This window comes from Puma concolor, chromosome D3, assembly GCF_028749965.1.
Source record: "Puma concolor isolate L17-30 chromosome D3, mPumCon1.1.hap2, whole genome shotgun sequence".
NCBI classification, from domain to species: domain Eukaryota; kingdom Metazoa; phylum Chordata; class Mammalia; order Carnivora; family Felidae; genus Puma; species Puma concolor.
Window position 1 is genome coordinate 83370517 of NC_141678.1, and position 23800 is coordinate 83394316.

General features: G+C 41.6%; 1 protein-coding gene across 6 annotated transcripts in view; it reads left to right on the top strand.

Moving 5' to 3' along the window:
* The window catches only part of CDH7 (cadherin 7), a 128690-nt gene that overhangs the window by 26556 nt on the left and 78334 nt on the right, over positions 1–23800 (top strand). The window contains exon 1 of one of the 6 annotated variants that reach the window (XM_086683186.1): positions 18092–18858. The exons of the other annotated variants lie outside the window; for them this stretch is intronic. Coding sequence (XP_086539312.1) covers positions 18775–18858 — 84 coding nt within the window. The 5' untranslated portion in view covers positions 18092–18774. Of the gene's footprint in view, positions 1–18091; positions 18859–23800 lie in introns of those variants that run through there. 6 annotated transcript variants of the gene reach the window in all.

Below are 23800 nucleotides of genomic sequence, written 5' to 3' on the forward strand. Positions count from 1 at the left end.
GCTGTAGGCACAGAGCCCGACGCGGGGCTCGAACTCCCGAGCCGTGAGATCATGACCTGAGCTGAAGTAGGTCATTCAGCGGACTGAGCCACCCAGGCGCCCCCAGTTGGTTTTCTGATAAATATGTAGAGGATAAAAGGAAACTGGGTTTAGACTCCACAAGCAAGGGCTTTATAAGAGTAGGAAAGAAATTGTTTGTTTGCTTTTCGTTTTGTTTTCTCAAAGGGAACTGGAAACTATGCAGCTCTTTACACATTATGTGGTCTTCTTTGGGTAGACTACCTAAACTGAGTGGTAATGAGTTGATAAATTATGCTAGGGCATAGAGAGGAAGTTTAGCCTAATTGTTAAATCCTACTTCAGGCTCATAACTTGGGAAGATCTGAGTGTGAATCTCAGCAGCATCATTTACTGGGAAATTAATCCGTTTCTGTGCGCTTCATCTCTGTAAATGGGTTAATAATAGGCCTCCTGTAATACAGAACTAAATAATGTAAATATAAGTGCTTCATGTCTGAAACACGGGAAACATTAAGGGTTATCTGTTATTGTTAATAATAGTGAAAATATTTTCACTCCACTTTCAATCTCTACTTTCTCAGTTTGGTGTTTTCTTTTTAAGGAATATGTATTTTAAACAAACTATAGTCTAAGGAGAAAACAAGGAGAAACCCAAGCAGGATTCATCACATTACTGTACTTTGTGACCACAGCTAAGTCCTTTATATATGTTTTTGTTTGTTTGAGAGAGAGAGACAGAGAATCCCAAGTAGACTCCACACCTGTGCAGAGCCCAATGGGGCTTGATTTCAAGACTGTGACATCACAACTGAGCCACCCACAGAAAGGTCATTTAAATCACCTTCCTTATTCTTTTATCTATCATAGAGGGACAGACAATCCCCCTGGGCCACGAAATAGACCCCAAACCTCCAGCAGATGACCTGTATTAAAGTGCTTTGAAATATATGAAGCATGAAACTTGAAAGCTATTTCTGATGGGAAGAAAAATTACCAGTTATAGTTATAAAATATTAGGGTAGAAACGGAATTTGCAACTCCTATGCTTTTTTTTTTTTTTGGTAATTGATAAGTGATACTTTGATATGTACCGTAAAGATGCTTTCAGGATTTTGCTGCTGTTTTAAATATTATATATTCAGGATCAAATCAGATTTAAAATTACATAAGACAGCTTTTCAGACCGTACATTAGCAGAAAGGTTAGAGCGTACACACACACACACACACACACACATACACACACACACACACACACACAAACACACACAGGGTTGCTTTATTCTCAAACTCTTTCCAAATCTAGAAAGTTAATGACATCTTTGAGAGTTTAGGAGGCAAGAGATTCCAGTGGCGTTAGAATTCTACTGAAGAAGAGGGATGTTGGATGGAACTAGGTAAATGAGGTTGCTTGTTAATCTGCTATTTTTTTCCCCCAATCGGCTATTTTTTTGACCATGCCTTGGGTTCGAACTTCATTTTTATTTGGTCTGAAGTTTGGCTGGAACCAATTGCTAGGGTGTGCCCATCTAGTATTCCATTGAGTTCTGAATGCAAAAACTAAGTTCAACTAATTCATTTTAGTTCCAAAACTGGTAGCATTTACACATCTCCAGCTTAAGTATTGAGAATACTGCTTGCATAACATTTTTGGAGTAGTAAAATTCTGACATTTTGAGAGAAGAAAAGGTATTGGACGTCTTGATGTAATTTGAATATTTGTATAAACCTGTATTTTTTCCCTTCTCGTCATTGGATAAATAGAAACCAAATGTTTTGCAATTCTGATAGTTTGGCCAGGGCACAAGAGGTGGGATAGAGAGTGTTCATATTCGGAAATACTACCAGCTTCTAGGAACTGCCATTGCAAAGAATCTGTTCAAGCTGGCAGGTGTTCTAGAATATGATTAAAGAAAAAAAAAAAAAAAACGGGAAAAACAAGGCCATAGGTTATTTTTCTTTCTTTTTTTTTATAAATTAAAAAAAAAGTGAAAGACGAGATTTTGAAATAAGTGATCCAAAGGATATGTGTTACCGAGGGAGAAGGGCGTTTTTAAATTCAGTTCTACAATATAAAGGTGAAGAAATGCTTCTGTACCTAGAATTTTTTCATGTACAGAGATCATGATTTCAGTTCACTGTATCCAAATGAAAGCCATGTGAGTTTTAGGGCAAGTTGTATACAGTTTAACCATGAGAAACCACAAGGTTTCTAGATAAAATGAATGCTAAAGCCACCCTAAAGCTCCTAGGATGCTTATTGATGTTTGCAATGAGGCTAGCTTATGGGCAAAAAGAAAAACTTCTCAGGCTGGAGCAAATTCATCCATTCAGAGGGATGAGTTTATGTTTTATCCATCCAAACATAAGCATCTAGTTGAGTGGAGAGAATACATATCCGGACTTCACAAACTCGTTACTACAGATTGACCCCGTGACTTAGGGTAATTTTTTTCCTTTATCCCCTGCCCGGAGGAAGTGAGAATTCTAATAAGGCATAAGCTGCTCTCACACACCACCAGACTCTAACTGTGACTCAAGTTAACAATAAGTGTACATAAAACGTGACACATTCCCGTAAAAATAAATGCACACAAAACTAGTCAAGTGTCCCTTTTGGTGGATCTGTAACAGTGTCTGCTTAAAGGAAATAAACCCTTTACTTGTGTCTATTTTAGTTTTGATTATATCTCATTGAAAGGTGTCATCAGCCTTTTAGTGATTTTAATCTGTTTTTTTTTTTTTTTTCAGGGAGTCAGTGACTTTTCCTTTGTGTTTACTTTATGCTGATCTGCAACTAAATGCTATACCTAAGTGTCTGTCATTGCTTTAATTGAGAACTGATGCTGTGCTGATTCAACAGTACCTTACACTGAACTCACATACACCTGCACAAAGAAAACTGTTTTAATTTTGTTGCCAGGAATATACGACCCCCCTCTTTTTTTTTTTTTTTAATTCTACCACCAGAACTCACATGAATGAGAGTAAGCACTTCTTTATTTTTTTATCGTTTTTATTTTTGAGGGAGAGAGAGGGGAAGAGAGAGAGAGAGAGAGAGAGAGAGAGAGACGCTGAGTGGGAGCAGGGGAGGGGCAGCGAAAGAGGGAGACACAGAATCCAAAGCAGGCTCTAGGCTCTGAGCTGTCAGCACAGAGCCCGATGCAGGGCTCGAACTCGTGAACCACGAGATCATGCCCTGAGCCGAAGTCGGACACTCAACCAACGGAGCTACCCAGGCTTCCTGAGTGAGCACCACTTTAAATGTTGTGCCCTTGGTGCGTCATCCTTAGGATGGCTCTTGCTCTCAGGGAAAGAGAAGGGCAGGGTTAATACTCGCCTAAAACTGAGACTGAGTTGGTCCTTAAATCGTGTGCCCTTAACTGCCTAACTCGCTTCCCGCTGGTCACGACCTTTTGGCAGAGAGGCAAAAAAGAGGACTTTCCTCTCTCAATCTCTGACTCAGTTGCACTAGTGTGGTCTACGTTTGAATCACATATGGTCTCACCAAAACTTGTTGGAAGTCAGTGGAACTATAAAGTATAAGCACAGGACTGCTTAAGATGCGATAGAATGGGAAGCGTTGACCGCCTCTTTCAGTATTTTAGAAGGAACATCTGCCAAGCTCGAATTCCGTCTCATGGATACACCATTGCCGTTTTATCAGAGAGTTGACAGTGAATCCTCAGATCTGATGGTCCTGTCTAGTCCCCTTTACTTAGATTGGCCCCGTTCAATCTTTTGTTTTCTTCTGTCTCAGACGTGCTGAATTTTATAGCAATGACAATCAGTAGATGATAAAAAATAATTGAGAAGAGAACCCTTGACTTAAGTAAGAAATCAGGTTAATAACACTTAATTCTTTCTCTCAAGTCGCATGAATATAATCTGACCGTACATATACATCTTATGTAAATCTATGCAAATGTACATAGGATAAGTATTTTTACTATGAAGTACTATTTGAATGTGGTTTCTTGGTACAAGTTTAGAGCTATTTCGCTTGAGAAAAAAATAATTTTGTGTTTACAAGTTAACCTTTTACACATTTTAAGAGGCAGTGCTGTCAGAAAGAAGGAAATATACAATAGAATAGGTGGAATTCAAGCTCATTTTTAAGCTCTTTTTACTTTCGCCATTTCCACTCTTCTCTCTTCCCTCTGTCCATCCCTCGTTTCCTTACACTCTGTCTACCACATTTTAATATCTGACACTCAGGAGAAAGAGTTACTATCTTAAATAGGGCAAAGGACCTTGCTTTCTACCCTGTTGATTAACTTTTATCTGTAGGTAGAAATGGAATTTAACATTAACAGAAGTCCTAAAGTGGAACACAATTTTCCACTGGATGGGTGGTTATGCAGTTAATGCTTACTATTTATGGTAATTAAGTTTTTTATAAAATTGCCACAAACACTGAATTAGAAAATACTGAACCATTGCTCCTGGAGAAACCACCTAACTGGTCACATTTTCATCTTGTGATCACCCTATAACCTTGTTTTATGAGTTTCTGTTCAAAGACACCCAGACAGATAGATACGTAGTTGGTGGATCATTAGCACTGAGCACATGTCCAACGGCACTAACTCATGCCTTAACAAAGCTTAACTAACGTACATTTTTTGCCCCTGAGGCACATCATACCCCTCTTGCATTTGGAAACACTAGACAGCACTTTAGCAGCATGTGGAGGTGGCGGGGGAGGGCAATTTTAAACCTCAAAGGCACCAACGAAAAGCACAAAATATGAAAATGTGGTACTATATAGATTTGAAAAAGTACAGTTGTTTGCAACATGAGAGCTGAAACGGGAAGGCAGAGCAGTAACTTATTTAGTCGTAGTTGGGCACCGATGAACAAGGAGACTCCCAATTTATTGCTGCTCGGCGCATGTCCACGAATGACCAAGAACATGTACATTTTAGTGAGGAGGCAAGTTCACAAATGCAGAATCTGGGATATTGAAGAATCACTGTATCCACTGTAACAAAGAGAATACACACAAGTCCTATTTTGAGCACGATGCATGAACACTTTAATACTGTCATTAGGCAACACGTTTCTGCAAGTAAACAAACCAGAGGAAAAGTAAATTGATAACGATGAAGATAATTTATTTTATTTATTTTTTTTTTTTAATTTTTTTTTTCAACATTTTTTATTTATTTTTGGGACAGAGAGAGACAGAGCATGAACGGGGGAGGGGCAGAGAGAGAGGGAGACACAGCATCGGAAACAGGCTCCAGGCTCTGAGCCATCAGCCCAGAGCCTGACGCGGGGCTCGAACTCACGGACCGCGAGATCGTGACCTGGCTGAAGTCGGGCGCTTAACCGACTGCGCCACCCAGGCGCCCCACGATGAAGATAATTTAAATAGTTATGAAAGAAGTAGCAGTTGGAAATTCTGAAAAGCCCAAAACATCACTGACAATACATTATCCTTTCTGGAAACGGTAGGGTTTTCAGTTAATTACGTGCGAATATTTGACCTAGGAGGTTGGCAAAAATGTGCTGTTTCATAATCATATTTCTTATGGAATGGTGTGTTAGAATCCATAAACAATAACCATATTCTAATTTCACTGTATAAATACCAAATTTATTTAGGGGCTAGTACTAACCCCTAGTGGTATAAAAGTTTGTATGGAAAAGTTAATGGTACAGAAATTCCTACTGAAATTCTGACCCATCTCCTTATGGCCCCTCCAGAGAAAGTTGGTAGGCTGAAGAAAATACCTTGAGGATCTTTGACTTAGACGCTGCAAAGAGTGCTCACAAATGTCTGATGTTATATTTTATCACCTTGGTCTTTTTGGTGGAAATCCTGAGCAGAATAAGTTAGGCAAGAGTGATATCAGCTGAAAGTACCCACGGAGAAAGACCCCAAAAGTGTAATGGAGCATACATCCTGGTAGGGGACAGAGGCAAAATCAAGTAAAAATAACGTGACCGATCCTAATATATCATGTAGAGAAAAATACATAAGGGGGTGGGAATCAAGAGTATCAATAAAGCGGTGACCATTTTTTAAAGGGTAGTGAGCTTGACTAAAAAGGGCATTTTTACAAAGTCCAAGAGGAGATGCAAAATGAACCCAGAGGACACCCGGGGAAAGTAAATTCCAAGCAGAGAAATAGCAAGAATAGTGTCTCTTAGCCGAGAGTGGCCTGATCTGTTTGGGGAAATAGAAGGGGCCGAGGTGGCTGGTTGAAGTGAGTAGCAGATGATGGCAGAGAAGAAAGGGGAATCGGATTATCGGGCCGGCTGTGTAATCCCTATGTAATTCCTGTTCTCTGGTGTAACTGGTGAGCTGCAGTTCAAATAAACTATGAGAAAATAAGTCCTAGGAAACCTGTCTGTGTGTCTGCTATGGAGACATTGCCCTCGACCTGCCAGAACGCTTAGAACTTAAGTGGTTACCAAGTTTTGGTAGCATCTTTTAACTCCTTATTACTGAGTCATTTCGTTGGCACATTTGGTTCTCTGATGCTGCCTTGCTCTTCTCATTATATCCTTATGAGCCATCGTGTGTCCCTTCTGGAACAAGGTATTCAGTAGATATGTAGAGAAATAAAAAGATGATAAGGAAATTGAGCTTGTGTTCTTTCATGGTGGTTGCAGCAACTGCAGTTTGGCTAATGGCTCTTGGATTGAATTTTGGCTAATTAGAATTTGGTTAATTTATTATAACAATCCTATTGCAAAGCAGTCCTTTTAAACTATTATTTGACCGATTCCAAAATATTATATCTGACCTAACGTTTATGAAATTAATTATTGGAGAACCATGGCTACGTTCAAAACAAGCATGTGTGTCGTATGTCATTTGAAAATATACGTGATTGTATTGGGTACTTCTCAGCCCAAAGGGACATGTATATAGTTCTCTATAGAAGCAGAATGAAAACTGGATCATCTTCTTAAAATATGTGGCCAGCATGGTAGAGAAGATTATATACTGTCTTTAGTTCAATTTAGTTAAAATATGTTTGGTTAAAGTGATAGTGTGAAATTCATTGCCTCAATTTTCAGGCAAAGTCGGGTCATTTGATCTAACTTGACATACCTATTTGTAGAAAATTCATTCATTCTTAGCCTTCCAAGACCACCGTGCCCAACGTAGTAGATATTATATAAAGGAGAAAATTTAAACCCTTGGAGGTGAGGAACAAATGACAAAATTTAATGAAAAAAAATATCTAATGGTGTTTAGGGAACTTAATATAATTTTCCTGGTGGCATTAGTTTTAGAGTTCATTATACACATCATGGATGGTGTACTTACTAATTTTATTCTGATATTGGGCCTAAGAAAAAGCATGAAAGTTAGGATGGTAAAGTACTATGATTTAGAAGATTTATCTCCTACACAAGAACCAGGACAAAGATTACAACAAAACTGAACTTTTAAATGAGATTTGTGATCATAAATAGAGCAACAGAAATTTTAAATCACATAGACACTGTGAACATCCACTTTAAAATGTGTTATAAATAATGGTAGTGTTCATTGCAAGTACAAGTCTCTCTTACGTTGATTGGCGCGTGACATCTTTGGTTCTGTAGGTCCAGAGATGTGACTTGGCATAAAGTAAATGAGGGCCGTTAATCTGAGTTAAAGCCGCCCATTAATATGATCTGAATTGGTACATATAACATGAATTGGTAATGACGACGTTTTCCGTGTAGCGTTTAACATATTCGGACTTGTGTTTCTACGGTGAATGTACCTGACTATGTCATGGAAATTAATGAGGAAGTTGTTTTCAAGCCAAACATTTTGATATGACCTATGACATTTCAGGAGCATACCTAACATTGAAAAAAAAAAAAAAAAACAACATGAAAGATCAGAGTTTTGTGGGTCCTAAAGCTTCTTAAGAAAAAAAATCTAAAAATTGCTTTTGGATGTTTTACAAAATTGTGATTCCATTTGTGTGCCAACTCTCCCCCCCCCCCCCCCCGTCCCCACCATGTCTGGGTCTTGGGAATGCCTCGTGCAGGTACACAGCCCTGAATGTTAAGGTGCATTCGCTGCAGAATAAATCCACCTTTGCATCGCAAACCATAAATCTCTACTGAAAATGTTTAATTGGATATATTAATATCTGTCCGTGAAGGGCTTGGTTTCTTGTTCCGAATGATGTTGTAAAAGGATAGCTTTAAGGGTTGATAACTCTCTGGGTCAGATAATTTCCTTGGTTTCATGCCCATCAATGAAAACCTATTATTTCTGACACGAGACTGTCATATTTTATGTGTTTCTGCTAAAACGATTTAAGGCTCATTATCATAAGCAAAATTTTTCTGACACGTGCAGGTCGAGAGCCATGCATAAAATACTTAGAAAAATTTTATCAAAAAATATTTTTAACTTTTAGAGAGATTTTATACGTATGTATCTATATGCATGCATATGTAAATATGTAAAGCCATTTACATTTTTTTCAATATTTTTTATGTTTGTTTATTTATTTATTTTGAGAGAGAGGGAGAGAAAGAGCGTGAGCAGGGGAGGGGCAGAGAGACAGGGAGACACAGAATCCGAAGCAGGCTCCAGGCTCTGAGCGGTCAGCTCAGAGCCCGACGCGCGGCTCGAACTCATAAAGCGCGAGATCATGACCTGAGCCGGATGCTCGGCCGACCGAGCTACCCGGGCGTCCCTGCATATGCAAATATGTCAAACGAACTTGTCCAGCAAAAATACTTGTCTAACGTTTCGAATTAAATTGTGCCACATGTTTAGATGCCTGTAGGTCTAAGAAGGATTACTGAAACTTCGATTTGGAGTGGCAGTTGTCAACTATTCTGCATTGCTGTTTCCCTGCTATGGCTGTGGCCACAGGTGCTGGTGCTCCTGCCACTGGTAGAGTGGTCTCAGTTCAATGTAACCGAACAAGAATTGACAGAGTGTTTGTCGTTCCTTCTAGAAGATACGACAGGAGTCTCCTCATCGTCCTCCCCTCTCCCCCTCCTCCCTTCTCCCCTTCCTTCCCTCTCCCCCCCCCACTCCCCCTTCCTCTCCAGCCCCCTCTCCCTCCGGCAGTCTCCCCCTCCCCTCTTCACCCCTCCTGAGAGAGAAAGAGAGAGAACACAAGTCAGGGAGAGGGTCAAAGGGAGAGAGAAAGAGAGTCTCAAGCAGGCTCTGTGCCCAGCATGGAGTCCAATGTGGGGCTCGTTCCCATGATCCTGGGATCATGATCTGAGCAGAAATCAAGACTTGAAAGCTTAACCTACGGAGCCACCCAGGCACCCCCTACAGGAGTATTTTTTTTTTTTTTTAAGTTTGTTTATTTGCGATACAAAGCACTAACCGGGGAGGGGCAGAGAGAGAGGAGGAGAGAATCCCAAGCGGGCTCAGCCCTGTCAGTACGGAGCCCGACACTGCGCTCAAACTCATGAACCGTGAGATCCTGTCCTGAGCTGAAGCCACCCAGCCGCCCCTGATAGGAGTCTTCTTAAAAGCATGAACAGGGAGAGTAGTTTTCAGAGGTCAGTAGCACATTTGAAGGAATTCGTAGTCTTAAATTTCAGGAGATTTGGGCTAAGTGTTCAGGGTGTAGATGGAAGAAAAAAATTAGAGCTGCTTTAGTTTTGAATTCTGTGCCGTGAAGGACTGGGTATACTGTCCAGATATATAAAGGCAGGGGCAACAATATGATAAGGCAGAGCTATAACTACCTGGTTATTGAACTGGCTCTTCTCTTGGATGAACTCTTTGAGGGAAAATGTGTGCCTTTTATTTTTGCATTCTCAGCACTGAGCAGATGGTCTGATGTAAGTATTTTTGAAATCTATTACGCAGATGAATATAGCCAAGAAACTACAGTTTCTAAGTAGACTGAGACTAATAGAACTCTGCACTCAGGAGATATATGGGTAATATATTTCCTGAATAAGTTGGTGAAATTCAAGGCAAAATAAGCAGTGTGAAGAATGGAGAAGAGTAAATCACATTTGCTTTTTAGCGGGCTACCTCTTGGTGAAACAGAAACCCTGAAACCGTGCCTTAAAATTAAGAAGAAAGGCAGATATCAGCTGCCAGGATTTTTGTGGTTTTTTTCCTGTATTTTTACTGAACTCTGTCCTCCTCTTGAACACACTGAAAGCAAGCTCTTATAATCAGGAATTGATTCAGATTCATTAAGTGGACAGTGCATTAAAGTTGAATCATCTGGGCAGTGGCTGGTTAGGTAGAGAGGCCCAGCTACAACAGGCATCCGGAATAATGGGTGGTTATTTCAATAAACATTTATTAAGTATCACTAATGCACACAGTTCTTTCCCCTCCAAAATCTTTGAACATGGTGGAAGTTACTAGAGCCACTTTAGTACGTGCCAGATTCTACACTGTTGGCTCAAACCATTACGTAGGTTTAAAGACCCAAGCAATTAAAAACAGGCAACCACTTGAGATCAGCATCACTTAAAGAGCTGGCTTTGGAGTGCTTTATGGAATCCATGCATCCTATATAACACACAGGATATCTGAAATTAAAGAAGGGTGGTGAGGGGAGAGGAGAGGGAAGGGAAGAGGAAGGGAGGGAGCTGAGGGAGAATGGCGGGAGAAAGCCTATCTGTCACAGTATGTGTGCAGTTCAGTTGTGCAGGTGTTAGTGGGTGTATGCATAAGTGCTCCAGAGTAGAACTCCTCAAGACCATGTGCTGTCTGCTCAACTAACGCACATGCACAAGTTCCCAGTGGCTCGCAGACTCCTGAAGTTACCAGCTCACTGATCAGACAGACCTTTCACATCATGCCACTTGCCAGATACCTGTGTAATCCAGAAAAGAGCAGAATGAACGCCGTTTTTGGGTGTCCTGCATGGGAAGAAAGAGAAGCGTAGTTGTGCCTGCTTTCACTAAGATGCAAGTCTTAGCGAGTCTAAGATGGTTAGCTGGGTGGTGAGGGTCAAAGCCTTCAATAGGAATCTACTCGCGACAGTTTCGCCCTGTTCACCTTTAGATTTTACCTGTAGCCTAAGATAGTTTGCCTGTTGAAAACCAAACTTACGCGATAGGGAAATGCAAAAAGAAAAGAAAAAAAATTCATGGTCTGCAATTATCCTGGAAGAAGTCATGTCATCATGATGATTTTAAGCTATGCGTTAATTCGCTCTTCGTTCAGACATTTGTATGTGGGCTGTATACTCCTGTCGCCATATACTGGGGATACAAATATACAAAGACTCCTGTCCTTTCTGTGGGTCACAATGACATGGGGCAACTTACAGACAGCCTCAGCGTTGTCTGGTAGTGGATTTTATAAATGTGCAATGAAAGATTAAAGGCAAGAACAGGAAAATCAGCCTGGGGAGATCAGGCAAAATCTTTAAAGAGGGTATAATTTTTCAGCTGAGGCTTAAAGGATGAGAAAGTGGTCCCTAAACAAATGGGATATGAGACAAAGAGATTCCTGTTCCAAAGGAATGGTTTGTGCAAGGCATGGCTCTGTGAGATAATATAATTTCTTTAGGGGTCTGTAAGTGATTCAGGTGGCCACAGAGGACAAAAGAATAGTGGCATCCACGAATCGAGAGCCACACCGTGAAATGTCAGTATCCTTGTTAAGGAATTTTTTGTTGGTTTTCTCTTGGTTCTTGTGTGTGTTTTGGTACATCAGATGGTTGGTTTTGAGCCAGTTGGGATTTCAGAAGGGCCAACTTCACTAATGTTAAAGACTTTTAAATTAAAGGAGGCCAGCCGGGAGGCAGAAGACTGAAGACATCAAGTCAGCTATGATCAACTACTCCAGGCAAGAGATGGTAGGGACTGAAATATGGCAGTCGGAATGAGGATGGAAAGGAGAAAATGAATAAAAGTTATTTGGAAGGTGAAGTAGGTTTGATGTCGAGACATAAGAGCGGAGCTAGGAAGGTCTGGAGGAATACAGAAGGGGAGAAGAGAGGTTGCCCGTCTTAGTCACCGGTGTGTCTGCAGCGTTAGCAAAGGTACCTCCCACGCGGTGTTGTACGGTGAGTGGTGACTCCCTTGTTTCTGGCTCAAGACAGGAAATAATCTGATTAAGTTGCAGTCTGACACTGTTGAATTTGAAATTGCCTGAGGGATATCCACATGGAGATGTTCATTAAGGAAACATTCAAATCCCGAAGCGTAGAAGACTGGTGAGAAAAACAACTTCTTGCACCACCTGGTTGGGGGTGAAGCATGTAGGATTGACGTCTTAGCGACGAAGAGCTGACTCTTAACGCTTGATCACAAACAGGACCTTGGGGAGCAAAGGGTAGAGGCGAGTGCTCTACAACACGCTGAGTTTTACATTCACTCACTGGCTCTTCATCCTCTCTGTTTACCCAAGTAGCCAGAAATACTTTAAGAAAACAAACGCGACATTAAATCATCGTACTACGATTTGTAGAAAGCCCACTGTTACGGACTATTTCTGAAAGGCAATTGGTTAGTTCAAAACGCTTCCGCTAAATGCTGAAGTAGGTACTGTGTGGAGTCACTGTGTGTAATATAGTACATCAGTTAGACACCTTGAACAGAAGAAATTCTATTTATTTACAAAAGGGCTCTCAGAACGATGAACAAAAGTTTAAAGATTTCGTTAATGTTCTTGATTTTCAGGCAATGATCTTATAAATTTGCAAAATGCTTCATGAAGGATCTAATCTGACACTAGGAATGAAATGTCTTTTTTGTCTGTTCAGACCTTTAGTCCTTATTATCTCTGTTTGAAACCTAAAACTCTGAGTTTATGTATGAGTGTATATGTGTGTGTGTGTGTGTGTGTGTGTGTATTGTGTGTGTGTATGTATATATAGTGTGTGTGTGTACACATGTGTATATGTGAGTGCATATATTTATGTGTATAAATATATGCACACACATGTGTATATGTGAGTGCATATATTTATGTGTATAAATATATGCACACACACACATGTGTATATGTGAGTGCATATATTTATGTGTATAATTTGCATGTGGATATATTCCCGTGGTGCACATATAATCTGCTTTTTGCATTCATATATGCATACAAATTGGTAAGGTATTTTGGTCCTGAGACTGTCCTTCATATGTGGAGTTCTTAAATAGCACTAACCTAACAAAAATTTGCTATTTATTTCATATTTGGTAGTTTGTAAGCTATATTTTTGAACCCATTCTCTCACTCGAGCCTTACAAAAACTCTTTGAAGTTGGGGGAAACATGAGTGCCAGTTAACTTCTATATATGAGAAAATTAAAGCTGAAAGAAAGTTACATACATAGCTAATAAGTGATGGAGTCCGGCCCTGGCCCCAGGCATTCTGCTCACAGACCATGCTCTCCTTTCCACTGTTAGCCACTGTCTGTCCAGATGATGCCAGACATGGCACTAGAATTCTTAGGGGATGTGCTAAATGATGTAATATGTAATAATAATTTAAAGTTCACTCTGGGAGTCTGTCCAAGGAGTCCTGTCACTATTTTTATTTTTTTAAAAAAAAATTTTTTTAACGTTTATTGATTTTTGAGACAGAGAGAGACAGAGCATGAACAGGGGAGGGGCAGAGAGAGAGGGACACGCAGGATCTGAAACAGGCTCCAGGCTCTGAGCTGTCAGCACAGAGCCCGACGCGGGGCTTGAACTCACGGACCGTGAGATCATGACCTGAGCCAAAGTTGGACGCTTAACCGACCGAGCCACCCAGACCCCCCAATTTTTATAATTTGTTTAGAATATGACATAATTATTGGGAAAACAAACGCAAGTCGACTCGTCTGGATTCCTTCTGCCCTGAGAGTTGTGTGTATTCTCCACTTGTTCTTTCCTCTCTCTCTTCCTGTTCGGCCTTTATTTTCAATTGATCTCTCTGGATTTTAATTAATGACGTTTGGCTTTCTCTGTTTAGCATGCTAATTTGTGTATATGGTTCTTGGATATTGAGTTTTGGAAACTACATTGACTAGTGCTTTTAGGGTAGTATGGTAGATATTTTTCTGAAGTGCCCCTGATGCTGACATTCTGTGCACTAAAAAACGGCTCTTATAAATTCTAGCCACGTTCTGTGGAGCCCCAGCTTGGCTGCTGAGGCCAATCTTTTCTAAAGAGTGGTGAAACATATGGAAGACTTCTTGGAGAATTTGGAAGAGAGGAGAAAAGGAAAAGGAGGGTTTTCTGGGTTTTGTACTCCAGAGGACTGAATTGACATGGCCTCTAGGGCTCAAAAGGGGGTCAGTGTCTGTTGAGTACAAGTGCAAAGAATGAAATGCCAAAAGGGATACGTGTGGCTTTTCCTTCTCTCTTCCTTCATGGATCATCCAGCTGTAATTTCTCCTTCTCTTTTGTTTGTATTAAGGGAATTAGTAATTATTCTTTATCACATGGGTGTTTGTGAGAAAGAGATAGATGCCTCAGTCTTTTTCCCACAAAGATTTTGAGACATTTCCTCGACATAAATACATACAGTTGTGATAAATGCCAGTGAATACACATTTCATTACAAAGCATTTTTCACTGGATTAAAAGCTTGTATAACTGTATTATCACGGTCCAGTTTATAGATCAGAACCCCAGGTATTAGAGTTTTCATTAATGGTGGTAACTATAAATTGCTTACAGCATCGGATCACACTGTACTTGTCACAGAAGTTTACTGCCACTCAGTGTGATTGCAATGGAGATTTGATTGTGTAAAGATAATAAAAATAAGATTATCTTAAAAGATGTTCTAGAGAAAATGCATGCTGTGGCAGTACTAAACAAAATGCTACCATTTATTGAAGCTTTTGTCATTATGTTTCTTTGAGCAACAGATCATATTCAATGCTTCGTGTGGCTCTTTTTACTTTTACTTGGCTTTCCTTGATTTTCATGTTAGATAAATGTGAAATATGGATAATTTTGGCCTGGGATCTGATGGATTTGATTGTAGAAAGCCTTAGGCAGTGTGTTCTTGCTTTGCAAAGCCCCTTGCGTTTCAGAAGGGGGGAGAATGTGGGACAATATAGGAGAGTTCGAAGTAGGAAGTAAGAGACAAAAACCAAAAGGCAGCACATTCTGCCTATTTTAAGATGCATTTTTTTTTCACATTTTTCCCTCAGAAATTGGAGTGTCAGGTAGAATGAATGACATCTTAAAATTATAATAGCCAGGTTTCTTTTTTGTGTTGAAGTAAAGGATTATGATGCATATTACGGTCATTGGGGTCATACCATTGGAGAAAGCGAATGCTAAGCTGGACATCAGAGTGGAAAGTTGTAGGGAACCTTCTGGTAACCACGAGCCAGAGAACAGTGCCATGAGTGTGGTGTTGTCAGGTGCATGTGGCAGCCAGGTGACGCTATGTGCTAGAGATGGCAGCAAAGGGGAGGACAGGTGAGAGTCTGCACGTTTTTCATAAAAGTGAATTTCTTTGTTGTTGTCATGTATAAGAACTAATGCAATCCAACTCGGGGCCGCAATAGGCGAAGCAGTGACGAACGGACAGAATTGGCGAACCATTGAGGTGGAATATGGGAAATCGACAAGTAGGGGTGGGGCGAGGACTTGGATGCCTCAGACACAGAACCTGGAAAATTGGGTAGCTGTAAATTCCTGTTTTGACTTACTCATCGCCGGGTTTTTCACCTAGGGGAGGGCAAGAATCCAAGATCTTCTAGGCCATTCGTCTCTTATGGGGGGAGATGGGTAGGTGCCAGTGCAGGATAGATAAGAACGGGTAGAGTAGAGACTTTGTTGTTGGGAAGATCTCCATCAAATCTGGGACATTGTCGTGTCAGCTTGAGTAAAGCATTTAATTCTGTTAAATCCCAGTTTCCTCCTGTGTAGAACCAGGCCGATCACGCCCACCGCAGACGGCTGGTAAGTGAATTAAAGGCCCCTTTACCACAATGTCTGGCACGTAATTACACTCAATAAATATTAGTTCTCACTATCAGCTATTTGAATAAGAGAGCTATGAAACAATATGTGGAGCAGGGCGGCTAAGAGGACTGAAAATATAAAGCAAAGAAACGTAAGGTTACAGGAGGGAATCGAGAAGTTATGTTCTTTAACGGGAGTCATAGCATTTTGAGTTAGACTTGGATGAAGCCTGCAGGAAAAAACTTCTGTCGTAACTCCGTGGTCAAATAGGTCCCTTTCACATAGTATCACAGTCCAGAATTAGCTGGCCGTAGTGGTCGCTGTTTTATATTGGGTGTGACAACACACATCCGTTTCATGATGGGATTCTTTATTTACTTCAATCACACGGAGTATAAAAGGAGGGCGATTCAGTTGGCTGCCCCTTCCCCTCGGTCTCCTCCTTCCTCCTCCTCCCTCTTCTTCTCCTTTTGGGGTCCACCGCAAAGGAGGTTTTAATTAATAGGAGCAGCAGAGAAAACAAGGGCGGGGGGATAGCCACCCACAAAGATGCCCTCCAGGAAGGTTTCTCTGTATTAATGTCTGTCAGTAGCAGGCTTCTACCAGGAAATCATTATCGTCACAGTACAGCTTTGTACTCTTTCAGACTGAAATATAATAATACATCTGGACCATGTGTCTGTAATATGACAGGATGAAGTACGGGGAAAATGTATAACATTGTAAATCTCAGGGAAAGAAAGAGCAAATGGGTTTTTTTTAGTGTGTATATATTTTAAGTGATACTAATTGAATTTGTGCATATCAGACAAATGATAAATACCATGACTCTTCCCTTTTCAATAGATGTACTCGTCCAAATGGTTGTGTTTAGGTAGCATGTTACTTTCCCATACCCTTTAAAGATACCTTGTGCATGTTGTTGACACAGATCTTTAAATGAAAAACTAATTCTCTTGAATTATTTTAACCAAATTGCAAGCTGTTATACGTACATAGGACGAATTCTCCCAAGTGCCTGGAAATAAATGTCTTAATGTCTTTTTTTCCCACGAGCCATTACAAAACAGACATTTTGAAATTATAGAAAAGAATCTTATAACATAAATCTATGGGATTTTCTGAGGATACAGTAGTCTGAGCGTGTCCTAAAACACTCCCAACTTTCCCAAGGTGGCATAACTACGCAATTCTTACATGTGATCTTGTAGATTCGTTTAAGCTAAGGTATTCTCATACACCTAAAACTTAGGTCTCAATGTCTTGTGCGGTCCCCAGAGTAGACAGCATATGTTAGGAATCTGGATGGATGCCTGTGGGTCACTCGTGTTTACTTAGAGGTGATATGTAGAGTTTTAGGAACGAAAGGGGAGCTTTGAAGACCTCCTAGTTCAATCCATTTTGTAGATGAATGAACTGAAGTTCCAAGAAGGTACCAGTTTAGCGTTGTCCGACGTTAGGGCAGTAACCCGTGGCTCTAGTCGCAGGTTCCCTGATTCTCGTCCTGTGGCGTGGTGCTCCACGCAGACGTGAATCGGTTTCAATAGGCTTCTGATTCACTTTCCCGATTGTGATTGTGCTGCCAAAGAGCTTCTTTTATTCCTTTTCAATCCCAGGCCTGTGAAATAATGGATAGCAGAGTAGAGCTCCAAAATTTAATACCCTTTTTAGGAGAAGGGATAAAGAGTCATAAATGTGGCTGTTAAGAAAGTACTCAGATAACTGACTGCATTTTGAAAATTAGAACGTCTTCGGTTTCAAAGCTAAACGGAACTGCAAACCTCATTTTAGGCAAGGTAATTACTCATCTTCCTTTGCTGCACTTTAGCGGGGAGGAGGGAGGACTCAGCCACCTGTGTGTGTGTGTGTGTGTGTGTGTGTGTGTGTGTGTGCGCGCGCGCGTGTGTGCGCATGTGTGTGCGTGCGCACATGCATGCCTGTGTGGGACTGGTGGAGTCCTGCTGGTAATACCAGAACAACCTGTAAACAAAGACAGATAGCTGCGAGCGGTGTCTCCTGGGAAAACCCATGAGGCCTTTCCAGAGTCTGCGACGCAAAGAGCTATTTGAAGATGTCTTGCTCTTGTGTCAACTGGTTATTGACTTGGCTTTATTGCTGCCTGTCCTTCCACTGCGCTCTTCCTCCCTTTTTCTCTTTCCTCGTCTTCCAGCTTTACAAATGTTGTCACATTGGCTTGTGGGAACTTTTATCCTTCGGGCCTTAAACACTTCCTGGAGATGATCAGCGGTAGGGAGCCGGGGTGTCGCGGCACTGTGGTTGTGGTGGGCCCAAGAGGGCTCCGAAGGAACGTTGTTTTCCTCCTTTATTTCTGAGGGATCTCTTGCTTTAGAGGCAAAAACATGGCTTGGCTCTTCTTAGGGCACCCGAGCTGGAGAAAGGCCCTCTTATTTCTTAAACCCGCTATATTTTAGATGAGGCAATTACATATCCCAGGGAGAGTCCTGTCATGTGAAACCAGTGTATTTTTTCATTTTAGGAAGCTTTTGTGTTCATTGAAATTTCGCCAGGGATTTTTTTTTTTTTTTGAGGTATGATTTTAAAATCTGCCACCCTTTCAGCAAATTATTGGCTAAGCTCCACAGACATGCTTCTTTTCTTTTTTTTTCTTTTTTTAATCTACTTAATAAACCTCTTTTTTTCCCCCTCTTTCAACGCGATATCATCAGTAAAATGGACGAGCATTTTCCTCAGCTTGTATATTTCTTTCTTCCTTTTAGGCCACGATTCTTACATTGGGTGTATAATAGTATGACCTGGAGAGCTTCTAAAAATAATTAAAAAATAAATAAAAATAAAAGCCTGGGCCCATGGACGCGTATTCTGCTTGAACTCTTCTGTAGTACGTCTGGGCATCATACCGCTCGCGTGAACAGAAGTCACTCGCCCTGGGTGTGGAGAACAAGCGTGTTGTATGAGGAGAAACACACGCGGACTTAGCTCTGGGCTCACTGAATTAAGGACATTCTGCTTCCTCCTCTGCTCAGATAAAAACACAGTGAGTCCTCCTCTCTCTGGTGACCGGTTCATGCACAGTATGAAGTTTCTAGAAATCAAAGCCGCTGGGAACCCGGGGGGGGGGGGGGTGGAAATAAGAGTATATCGGGTGTAGACTGAAAGAAACAAGGAGCGCTCTGTCCAGGGCTGTGTCTTTCATGTATGTGGCTGCCCCGCGGCTTCTTCAGCTGCTGCTGCTTCTGATCTGCAAGTGCACACCTCTCAACAGGTTACGGAAATGTGCTTCTCACTCTCCTGTGCATTGTAGGAGACTGTGTGGGACGCATGAGGACAGATGTCTGCAGGGAGCCGAGCCCCGCCACTCATTAGTTACTGAGTTAGTCTCCTGCAGGTCAGGTCACAGGAAATGGCCTCGGAGACCCAGATTTGCCTCGAGGGTAGTTATTGGAGGGCGTTCTTGGAATTAACACTTGGAGGTGGGGGGGTGGGAGGGTTGGACAATGCAGTTGCAACCAACAACTTGGCTGACCTTTGGGGAGCGGTGGAGCTGGAAAGTTTCTTCACGGGGTTCCTGAAGTAGGAGAGAAGGAGGCGCATTAAAGCCCCCCATCAGTAGTGTGGATGTGGGATGCCCCCAAGACCAAAGGATTCCCTCTGACGAGGTGGCTCTTTTTGCCAATTTTGCAACTTGTCAACTTTGTAAACGTCTCAAGAGTGGCGATTTTGGGGGCAAGACCTAGTTGAGAAAGGTCAGTCGGCGACACTTCCCGTGTTCACTGATTCGGGAAAGGAGTGGACTCAAGAGGCTGCCGTGACATCCCTTAGAGGCCACCCCTGCCCCACTAACATCCCTTTGCATTGTGTAATCCATTCAGAGCACAGTTCCTAGGGAAACGTGTTACACCTCTTTTCTTGGAGGAATCTATAAGAAGGTTAGTAGGATGAGGTACAGCCTATGTTGTTGCAGCTGATTTTCAAGTTAACACTGATACCCTTTTCCCCTGCCCCAGTCTGGGGTCTTGCACTTCCCCTTCCCATCAAAATGGGGCAAGGGAGTCTCAAGAGACACCCGATGTCCAGAGGCGATGCTTGCTCTTTCCCACTGTGTGAGAGAAGCCCACCTCTTCCTGGTGAGCGAGGCCAGTTGCACCTACAGGGATGTTCCCGTGGTAGTGAGAGTTCAGAGACAAGGAGAGAGCATGTTCTAGGAAGTGGAAGGCACACAGTCCTCAGGTGGGGCGGGAGAAGTGAGGGATCACATGGCCGGGTCCACTCGACCCCTTTATTTTCTGGTCCTGTCTATTCTCCCTGCCCCAGGAAGCTCTATGGCATTAGATGGGGGCATTTTTCTCCCGGAGAGAGAGAGTTTTCATAAAGCAAGTGGCGATGGGCTGAGGACGCGAGGATTCCAGGACCTCCAGCAGTTGAGGAAGTGTTTCTGCCCATAGGGTGAAAGTGGGGTGCGGGAGGGGTGCCACACCACAGATGCCTAGACGGATAACCTCTGAGGTTTAATTGAGATCATAAGTATTTTCTTTCTACTATTACTTTCTTTGTTTGCTTTATATTTCCAGCCTTTTAATAATAAACAATGGTAGTTGAAACTATTAACTTTTCTGAGCCGACATGGACTATTTATTTAGGAAAAATATAGTAGACCACCAGAGGCTCCATGGATGCCATTACGTACAGTTCTTGCCCCACCTGGAGTGTTCCCCTTGCCTTTCTGACTCGAACCAATGTAAACGTGTAAAATATAAGCAGGACATTTTGTTATTCTTAGTTTATCTTTCTGGCCCCAGAGGGATGCATGCCGGAAACCTAAGACAATTTCTGCATCTTGAAAAGAAGTCTCACAGGGTATTGGATGAGGACATAAGTATATACTGTGTACTTTTCCCTTGTAACTTTGGTAGAGAAGGGATAGATCCCTGTTGAGTAAAATGCATAATCAAATCAAGACAGAAAATTTTATTCAATCATCTTATATAGAATAAGTTATACATACAAACTAATTGAAAGTACTGAACTATTTTAAGCCATGACATTATTGGTCTAAAGAGGCTGCTATGTGAGTGGTGATATTTATTCGACCAAAAGTTTTCTATCTGGGATGCTGGTTGAAAATCCATATTTTCAACATGCTGGTTGAAAATCCATATTTTCAGTGGTTTCAACTCAAAGACATTCTGATTCCATAGATTAATACAGAGCCCAGAAATTGGCATTTTAAACCAACATCTCAGATAATGCCGATGCAGGAAAGCTACATACTGAACTTCAATAAATGATAACTTCGGCATCCAAACGGTAGGTTAAGATCAGTGAACATTCTGTAGCCTTTTAAAAACAGTTATTTAACCAGATGTTTACAGGATATTGGTTGTAATATATTTACCCTATAAAGACTCTTTCCGCGTATCACATGCCAAAACTATCCTCTATTATAAATTAATGGATCCTGTGTATTACTGTGTGACTATTCCTAAAAAGAAATTTATTCCATCATTAGTCAAGTGCCTTTCTGGAAATCAAGCTCTGCCCTTCATCGTCAGACTATTTCTTAGTAGTCGTTATCTTGTCTCAACTTAAATATCATTTCTTTAAAGAACACTTCCCTGAACCTCTGAACTCCGTTTGATTTTCCTGCCACATGATTTCTTGGCATTCTGTGGGTGCTTTTTCAATGCAGAAATGCAATTGTTTGTTCGACCTGGTCCCATGCCTGCTGCATTGACAGCCTTTCTTTCCGTGAGCTCATGAAAACAGGCCACTGTTGGCTCTACACTCTGGGCTCCCCTGTGCCATCTCGTCTTCATTCAGACACACACACACACCTGGCCCATAGGAGATACCCGGGACTCATTTGTAATACATGTTTAATATAGGTGGAGTTTCTAGAGGAAGACAGAAACAGACTGGATTCGGTCTCTGTTTTTCCAGGACAATTCAGCTTAGGCACGAGGACCATGTCGATTGTATCCCTTTAGTTCGTGCATAACAGCTGAAATGCTACTTCTCACGTAGTACGCGGTGCTTTTAGTAACAGCTAAAGGGATACTTGTGACTTTATAAAGATGCCAGAAAAGAGTCACTAGACGAACATTAACTACTCAGAATATTTGAAAACAAGTGTACCAAATAGATATCACAAATTACAAGTAATGTACATTCTTACTGTGGGTGTAAAGTTTAACCATCGGCCCTCCTTACTAAGGTCTTACTAATAAGTGTATGTTGAATGACTACTTACTGGCTTTTCTCTTCTTGGACTAGCTCCTTTCCTCTGTCCACCCGCCTATGCTCATGTTATCTCTGAAATTCTGTTTCTCTGGATCTTTCTCCACATATTGGCCTCCATCAGGTTACATTGGACCTATACTGTGCTTGTGTCAGAGTTGATACGATAGTGTGGAGTATTCTCTTTTTAGATTACACGAGTGTCAAAGCTTTCTTCCCCAAATGGAGACTCCAGAATTATATTTCTATTAACTGTTATTGTTTTCATACTTTTGAAGGCACAAGGCAATACCCCTCAGAGGACTTCAGGAAATACTTGGCAAACACGTGCTGCTGCCCGCCGCAGCTTGTACACGAATGCCTTCTCCAAGATGCCATGTGCAAGTCTTCAGGCTGGCCTCCGGCGATTGCCCTGTCCCTCCCTGGGGGCTAGCATCCTCAGGTTTTGCTCATGTGAGGACAGGAAGAGAGTTTTGGACTGATGGTTTATTGCCTAGAAGCATTCAAAAGAGCTTTCACATAGGTGTTATCCACTGACCCGGTGCTTCTCAACTGATCCGGAGGGAAGGGCCAAGTTTTTGTTATTTGCAAGCTTAGTGTTTTTTGAAGAACACAGAACATGCTCTATTGTAACCCCCTAATAATTTTGTAACTGTATTAAAAATGAATTATTTAGATATAAAACTCAGCCCTCATTTTTCCATTACTGTTGGGCTCAGCAGACATTAGATTGCTCTGTAAAACAACCCTGGAAATTGCTAAGCTCTTCTACTCATTTTCTGTACTTGCCTCGACTTGGACAGATGGCACCCAGTCCTTGGACCCCGGGTGGAGTAGCGCTGCTTTAGCTTCCTGTGACATTTTCTGCTCAACCAGCCCCATTTAAAAAGCAAGATTGAAAATTATCCTCTTGAGCAAAAAGCTTAACGTTTCCAGGGGTTTGCTTTTTATCTGCTTCTGGTTGACTACTTGGAGTTTAGAACTCAGTGAGTAAAGTACTACGGGGGAGCCCCGAAGCAAAGAACATGATGTGCTCACAATTACATTGGACGAGGAGCCGTTTTGATCAGGAGGAGTTTTGATCAGTAACAGTTTGACTCAAGGCAGATTTCCTAAGTTGTTTGAAAGTTCTGGATGTGGCCTGGAGACAGCAATCGGAGAGAGGATGAGATGAACGCCGTGGAGATCTCTTTAGGGAGGCGCATGTAGCTGTGTGGGATAGAAAACACTTTTCTGAGTTGTTATCGTTGGGTCCCTGATGAAAAAGATGCAGCCCTTAATGTGAAGTTCTCAGTAACCACGCCCTAGGCGTAAATGTAGAACCTTTGCAAAGAAAAGGAAGATTCCACCCCCCCCCCTCCGCCGCCTTAGGGGATGCAGCTAGTTCTATTGTACCCATTCTGTGTGGATTTGCAGATAGGGAGAGAAAGTTACATTTTACAGAATACTTCCAAGTGCATTACTTCATTTTATCCTCATTTCAACGTGCAAGGCCAACTGTACCTTTATGGATGCTGGTCTATAACAGATGAATAAACTGTGATTTGGGAGTGATCAAGGGATCACATAAGGGGCAGAGTGGAGACTCAGTGGCCATACTTCTGGCTCCTTTGCAATGGACACCTAACAGTTGTCCCTTTCAGCTACTAAGTAAGTGAACTAAGACCCTAGGAATGTTCATTGCCACTGAATTAGTGTGGACTTTTTCCAAGGGGAAAAAAAAAATCTGAATAGGTCTTCCT